Source organism: Geospiza fortis, unplaced genomic scaffold (genome assembly GCF_000277835.1).
Source record: "Geospiza fortis unplaced genomic scaffold, GeoFor_1.0 scaffold237, whole genome shotgun sequence".
NCBI lineage: Eukaryota > Metazoa > Chordata > Aves > Passeriformes > Thraupidae > Geospiza > Geospiza fortis.
Window position 1 is genome coordinate 4,572,914 of NW_005054319.1, and position 7,840 is coordinate 4,580,753.

General features: G+C 39.4%; 1 protein-coding gene across 1 annotated transcript in view; it reads left to right on the forward strand.

Moving 5' to 3' along the window:
- The window catches only part of DNAH3 (dynein axonemal heavy chain 3), a 53,919-nt gene that overhangs the window by 23,196 nt on the left and 22,883 nt on the right, over nucleotides 1-7,840 (forward strand). The window contains exons 31-39 of the mRNA XM_005420389.3: nucleotides 13-126; nucleotides 1,204-1,380; nucleotides 2,414-2,505; nucleotides 2,923-3,142; nucleotides 3,931-4,065; nucleotides 5,259-5,370; nucleotides 5,897-6,138; nucleotides 6,747-6,847; nucleotides 6,926-7,031. Coding sequence (XP_005420446.3) covers nucleotides 13-126; nucleotides 1,204-1,380; nucleotides 2,414-2,505; nucleotides 2,923-3,142; nucleotides 3,931-4,065; nucleotides 5,259-5,370; nucleotides 5,897-6,138; nucleotides 6,747-6,847; nucleotides 6,926-7,031 — 1,299 coding nt within the window. The remainder of the gene's footprint in view (nucleotides 1-12; nucleotides 127-1,203; nucleotides 1,381-2,413; nucleotides 2,506-2,922; nucleotides 3,143-3,930; nucleotides 4,066-5,258; nucleotides 5,371-5,896; nucleotides 6,139-6,746; nucleotides 6,848-6,925; nucleotides 7,032-7,840) is intronic.

Here is a 7,840-nt window from a genome sequence, read left to right on the forward strand (position 1 = left end):
TTTTTGTTGTAGTGTGTTGTCTTTAACTGCTCCGATGGCCTCGATTACAAGGCAATGGGCAAGTTCTTTAAGGGGCTGGCACAAGCTGGGGCGTGGGCCTGCTTTGATGAGTTCAATAGAATTGAGGTAATGTTTTAACTCAAATAAAATGAGAAAGCTTCAGTTTAAGACGCAAGAAGTTTTAGATTTAGACATGACAGCATTATTGCCAATTTTCTGCTTTTACTTGTGGTGAGGCCTCTTTGTTTTGGTGATTAGTGACACAGAAATAGGCACTCTGCTGCCTGCTCTGGAAGCACATGCCTACCTATGCTGTGTTGCAGTAGTGTTGTGTTCTGGGTCATTTACCTTAAAAAAAATGTTCCTTTGCAATTTTTTCTTTTGTATGTGCCACTCATTTGTTGGGAAAGAAATGTTCTTGTCTTCTTCTTGAGAAATCAAGCTACAGGTGTGGAGTTGCATTTGTCTATGCTCAGCACAGGACAGACAAATCCCAGTGGAGGGATTCCTGTAATGACCAGAGCTGAGTGTCACTGAGTGACCTGATTATCAAGCTGTGTAAACTGACACATCTAATTCTGCCTTGATCTTACTCTGTTCTTTATGGTTTTGTTTAATGTGGTCACTAATGACTTTAGATAAGTTTTATTGTTACTTTGATGAAATTCCATTGAAGTACATACTGGTACATGTGGAAATTTCATTAAATTCTCTTTTGTATGTATTAGTATCTTTAACTCCTTAATTTTTCTGTTTTTCTGCTGCAGCTTGTTTTCTAGTGAATTCAAGCATTAGCATTTCTTTTCCAATATTCTGTTACCTTGATACTTTCAATCAGCAAGCCTTAGCTATTATTTACCCTCAATTTTGGGGGTGAATCAGTTTTTCTGGTCTGAGTTGAAGGGAAAGTGCTTTTAGAGGCCTCCAGAGGGAGTTCCTGTCCAACTAACTTAGATGTCTACATTCAGGCACACGGTATTTCCCTGAGGAGGCTTTTAGAATCCCCTGTTGATCAGTCTCTGTTAGTCGAGTAGAGAATTGTGGCACTAACTTTCAGAGGATCCCTTCAATAGGCAGCTAATACATAGACTTAGGGTGATTTTTCCCTGGAGGAATGCAAATAAAGTCATCAAAATATGTTAAAAAAATTTATATTGGTTCTCCAAGTGTCTTATGTTTTCTAATATGTTCTGTCTGCATTAGGTTGAAGTATTATCTGTAGTTGCCCAGCAGATACTTAGCATCCAGCAAGCTATAATTCGCAAACTCAAAAAATTCATCTTTGAAGGGACAGAGATCTCTCTTAACCCCACATGTGCTGTGTTTATTACCATGAATCCTGGCTATGCTGGACGGGCAGAGTTGCCTGATAATCTGAAGGTAATCTGAAATCCTGATTTCTTGTAGAAATTAAACTGAATTTGTAACTTCTTGTCTATAATAACAATAAAAAGTAATCAATTGAATAATAAACTGATGTCTAACGGTTGCTTAGCTTAAGGAAGAAAAATGCCATCACTCTGAACATCCCCTCCCTTGCTACTTCTGCTGAGCATGACCCCATGTGCTCTGGAATATCCCTTGGCTCAGCTGTCCTGGCTGTGTCCCCTCTCAGCTCCTCGTGCATCCCTTCTCCTGGCTGGTGTGTGGGGTGAGGAGCACAAAAGGCGTTTTCTCTGTGTGAGCTCTGCTCAGCAATAACTAAAACATCCCTGAATTATCAACACTGTTTCCAGCACAAATCCAAAACACAGCCTCAGGCCAGCTACTGTGAAACAATTTAACTCTACCCCAGCCAAACTAGCACAACTGATAACCTATTCAAGTGTGTCCTGCTGTGCTTTTCGCCAAGCTTTAGTAAACAGCTAGGGTTGTACAAAATGCACAGAAGAAAGGTCTCAGACAAATCATATTAGTACTAGTTTACAGCTTTAACTGTACTCTCCCTAACTGGAAATTCTCTAGGTTTACAGTGGTTTGGTGATCCAAATCCCAATTTAAATTTATTATAACTTTGTGAGTTGCTGAGACACTATGGAGAGACTGGTATGTTCCTGTTTCTTTTTCTGACCTGCCACAATTCTTTGCATGATCTTTTACAAAGCATTAACTACACTATGTGCTGGATTGTCTGTTACGAAAGTGAGGTGAATGTCACCTGCCTTTCCCTCTATTTAGTTCTTTAGAATTGACTCTTTCTAAGCATTTGTTACTGCAGTACTTAGCACAGACCTCTTGAACCTCTTGATAAGATCAGAATAGAATAGAATTCTAAAGCAGTCTCACAGATTTCAGATGATTCATGAATTCTTTGCATTCATGAATTTATGGAGAGGTGTTATTCTTACAAAACAGGCACAATTTATTACAGTATTCTCCAGTCAAAAGTTGGTATCTTACTTTTTCCTTACAGGCACTGTTCCGAACAGTTGCCATGATGGTCCCAGATTATGCCTTGATTGGGGAAATTTCACTTTATTCAATGGGATTTCTGGACTCTAAGAGGTAAGACATGCTGAATTTTCCACCTTAGTTGAGTCTGATATACCTCATTCCTCTATAAGGCATATATGTGTGTTTGAGGCATATATGGAAGGCTGTCCATGTTTTGTTTCTCTAGAAAGGACTTTTTAATCTCCTGCTTTCTTGTCAATTCTCATTTTCCACCTCATGTTGCCAGATGTGCACTTCTGCACAGAATCATTTGGAAAATGTATCAAAATATGACACAGAATTCCTAGATGACGCACACATTTTGTGGCATGGCATTTCTCCAGTCTTGCTTCCCAGGTGCCTTGGGCCATCTTGTCAGCTGCTGTGTCTTAGAATCACTGCAGATACTTTGTGTATATAGGAAGGTGAATTATTTTCCTTGCATGGTGAGATATTTTCACCCTACATGTTATATTTTATTATCCACAGTCTTGCCCAGAAAATTGTTGCCACTTACCGTTTGTGCTCGGAGCAGTTGTCATCTCAGCACCACTATGATTATGGGATGCGTGCAGTGAAATCTGTCCTGACGGCAGCAGGGAACCTAAAACTGAAGTACCCAACTGAAAATGAAAGTGTGCTGTTGCTTCGGGCTTTGATGGATGTTAATTTGGCCAAGTTCTTGTCCCAGGATGTGCCATTGTTTCAGGTAAGCTATCAGGCCAGTGTGTTTTAGGTTTTATGATGATGAGGTCTGTTATAAGAACTCAGAGAAACAGGTCATTATCTTAATTTGGAACAGTTTGATCTAGATGATGCCATATCAGTATAGAGTTATTTCAGTCCACTGGTCTAGAGGAACTCTTTGGTTTTGTTAGGATTATTTTGAAAAGCAAGCTTTCAGTTGTGCCTTTTAAGTTATTCTATAAAATGTTTATATGATATCTTGTTAAAAATAATCTTGTGCTGTTTCATTCACAAAAAAACATTTTTTGAAGTTTGTTTTCTGGCTTTGTGCTCCAAAAGACATGTGGATAATTAAGTTAAGGTCATTTAGAAATTTGCGTTCAGAATAAAAATGATGTTTCTGTTTGCATGGTGCTTTAAGAGCAAATAAAGATACAAAGCTCTCAATATTGAGGACTAAAAGCTAGGGTAGAAGCACAGCCAGAGTCACTGCTCTGAAATTTTGGAACACATACCATTCTATTTAATCACTGAAATTCTTTCAACTACTTCCACATCATTTTGTGTGATCTTGATGGGGGCAAATTTGCAAAGCAATAGCAAGGTGTTCATGAAAACTGCAGGTACAGGTTTCTGTTTCATGTGTACAGAATACTTCCATGGCTACACTTTGCCTAGAAGTTAGTTTTGTCCAGCTGAGGACATTTGGTTTTAAGCTCCTGTTATCTGTATGAATATTGTTTTACTTGGGAATTTTCTCTTTCTGTAACCTGTGTTTAAATAGTGTTCAATTCTGTCTCTCCTTAACAGGGTATCATATCTGACCTGTTTCCTGGAGTGGTTCTTCCTACACCAGACTATGACATATTTATCAAAGCACTAACTGAAAATATTGAAAAGTTGAATCTTCAACCAGTGCCATGGTTCATTGGAAAAATTATTCAGGTTTATTTTCACATACTTCTGGGGAAGAAAAGCATGAGAGCAGAAACACTCTTCATTCACTGTCTGTGTCATGATGAATAGCTAATAGTTTCCTTACCAATTAATGGAATATTACAAATGGGGTATTTTTACAGAGTACAAATCATGGAATAAAAGCCTGCTTTGGTCACAGTGATTTTGTAATTCAGTCTGTGAAGGAGCTAATGTGTGCAGCACATTGTAGGGCTTGTGCTTCAGGATAGAAAATTAAACTGAATCTGTTACTAACTGAGGCAGTGTAGCCTAGTGAACAGAATGCTGGACTGTGAGTCAGGCTCTGTTCCCAGTTCTGTACAGTCTGCTTGAGAAGTCTTGAAAGAGGTGACCTTGCCTATGCTTCATTTCCAGCCCTGTGTTCCCACTGCCTCCTATTTACTACTATTGGGGACCTTTTAAACAATATTTACCTTTTTTCTTGTGCAACCTAGTGACAGGGTAATGCCAAGGTTAAAAATGTATGGCCCGGGCCAGGGTCATCAGTGGCCTCTCCAACAGCAGTTCAGACTTCATGGCTTATGTTCAGACTTGCCCTGTGCTGCTTTCTAAATCATACTGTACCTTTCATTTAAACAGGAGTAGTGTTAACTGGTTAGGAAGTTAAAATAGGAAATATCAGCCTTAACATGATTAAAAGAAAATCTTCTTAGGGGTTATTACAGGTCTGCTTGATGGGGGTTTAGCTTTGACTTGAGCTTTGACAGGATCTTGTGGGGTGACTGAAGAAGTTACCACTCTTGCAGTCCAAAATCAGCCTCTATGGGACTGACCATATGCCAGATGCTCAGAACTGTAGTTTCAGTCCCTTTTTGTCAGCTTCATTGGTAACCACTGATTTCAGTTCAGGGCTGGGATCTGCAGTGTCTGGTTAGTGTCCTCACACCCTGTAAAGTGCTGCTGTTGCAGTTGAGGGATGACATTTAGCAAGGACAAAGGGAGGATGCCTGGGGAAAACAACTTCTTAAATTGTTTCACTGAGAATTGCCATAAAAGCATGACTGCCCTTTGATTTGGATTAAGGCTTTGGTCAGCCTGCAGAGTGCAGAGATCTGGTTGTGCCACATCTGAATGCAGGAGGGAGACTTCTATTTTCATTCACATAACACATAACACTTCTTTTGTGCCATGCTAAGGAGAGGCTCTCCTGTCCCTGGCAGGTGTACGAAATGATGCTGGTGCGCCATGGTTTCATGATTGTTGGAGATCCTATGAGTGGGAAGACCAGTTCATACAAAGTGCTGGCTGGAGCCCTGGCTGATTTATGTGCAGGTAACATTGTCCAGCCACAAGCTTCTCATTCAATGAAGTCAGTTCTATGACTGTTATTTTTGCTTTGCTGAGATATGCCCAGGTTGTTAATTGTCCTATACTCTCCTTTCTTGACTGCAGAATTTCTATTAATTGAACTATTCTTGTCTGATAGTATTTTTCTCTACTCTACTGGAACAGTAAGCCATACTAATGTGTTTGTGCTTTTCTGCATTTTTTAGGCATTTTATTTTTGCATAATACTCTTGAAAAAATTAGGTCTGATAGGATATTGTAAGTAGCTCCCATAAATATATGAAATCTATTCTGCTCTGCTTTTTCTTTTTACATGTGTTTTTTTACAGCAGACTTCTTGCTTGCCTTGTACAAGTAAGGGCATTTCTTATTTACTGCTACCTAGATGCTGCATATCTGGGCTTTTTGCTTTGAGCAGCTGGAGAAGGATCCTCAGGAATCATCTTGTTCAGCTATTGAATAAAACTAACCTATCACATTCTCAGGCTCATGTATTTGCCTTTTTACCCAGCGAACGCCATGGATGAGTTTGCTGTTGAGTACAAAGTTATTAATCCCAAAGCCATTACTATGGGGCAGTTGTATGGCAGTTTTGATCCTGTAAGTCACGAGTGGTCAGATGGAATTCTTGCAAAGGCCTTCAGGGAACAAGCATCTTCCACCACAGAAGATCGCAAGTGGATTATTTTTGATGGCCCTGTGGATGCAGTTTGGATAGAGAACATGAACACTGTGCTGGATGATAATAAAAAGGTAGCCTAATTTTTGCCCATACCCTCATCCTTGAATAACCACACTTAATTTTAGTAGCAGCAATATTGTTACTGCATTAGTCAAAGGAGGTGAGAAATTCAGGAAAGGCCGATGTGCCTAGAAGCACTGCTATATTTCCCCAGTTGTGTGAGTGGGTTTAGATGGTATCAGATAATATTAATCTATTACTTCTTCCTAGAAGCCTTGTCTTTCTCCGTCTTTATTGAAATGAGGTTGATCATTGAGGCTTTTTTATTGACCCTTTTAGGAAACTGAAATACATGGACTCAGTTCTGTGACTGAAATCTGAATTTGCTTAAATTACCTTGAGAATAAATGAATTTTAAAAAAGCTGCAGGTCATAACTGCTTTTTCTTGCAGACTTATTTAAAGTTAGAGCATTGTTCTCTGTGTCTCTGCAAGCCTTACAGTAAGATATGGAAAAGTTGAGACAAGGTCATAAAATATCATGTATTGTAAGGATACAAATGAATGAATGAGGAATGACACTAAGTGGAATGTTCAGTGATTTTATGACAGACATTGCTTTGACTGTATGATCAGCACTAACATGACTAGACCATGTTCATGTGATGCTCTTCTTCCAGTTATGCTTAATGAGTGGTGAAATAATTCAGATGAGCTCAAAAATGAGTTTAATCTTTGAGCCAGCGGACTTGGAGCAGGCATCTCCAGCAACTGTCAGCAGGTAATGTGAGAGCACTCAAGGTTCAACTGTCCCACCTTGCACATATATTCCTCTACCACAGGTGTTTGTTCTTCCCAGGTGTGGTATGATCTATATGGACCCACAACAGTTGGGTTGGAAGCCACTGAAGGATTCCTACATGAAAACTCTGCCTCCAAACCTGCAGGAAGAACACCGACAGCTGGTGCGAGACTTCATTTTTTGCACAGGTCTAATTAGAAGATTAACTGTAAGGTGACATTCACAGTTTGCCCACTTGAAGGCAGGCATACAGAATCAAAACTTTTTTATTATTACTATTAACAGTTCGTCTTCAAAGCCTTTTTCACTTCATTGCTTATATGAAGGAGAGCTCTTTGTGCTGTGTATTGTACTATGTTTTTTGTAGATGCAAATAAAAATAGGTGTTGGTGAGAATCACCTTTTAATGAAAATTTAAAATCCCTATTATTGGGCATTAAAATCTAGTAAAATAGTCAGAATAATATTATGATTGGAGCTGTAGAAAATTTATTTATAGGATTTGAGAAGACTCTCTTTGAGTTTTTGCAGGAAATTAGAATCAAATTTCAAAGTAACAAGACTAGAAGAGCTCTTTATTTATAATTTTCTTCGTTCATCAGAGTAAAGTAATTATTCCTTAAGCAACAGATTCCTGACCCTTTAGTGCATCTCCTTCAGTACTAGTCCCTGGGAAAAGGTTAAGTCAAGATTGCTGTCCTGTTTTCCAGTTTGAGTTCACAGAGCAGATACCACCAGCCATGGTCAGTATTTACCCACATGCTGAGGCACTCCTGCAGGCCCCAGTCAGCCCCAGCATGCTGGAATTTCTGCTGTGGCACAGTATCTGTGCTGGGTCCTCTGTAGGGGGCCTCTTTTTAAGGGAGGATGAAACCCTTGCCTTTGTTTCTGTTGGAATAATTTTGTTGTTGCCTAAGCAAAACAGGAGTCTCTCTAGGCTGAGCTTCTGCTCTGCTGTCTGGATTAGTAACT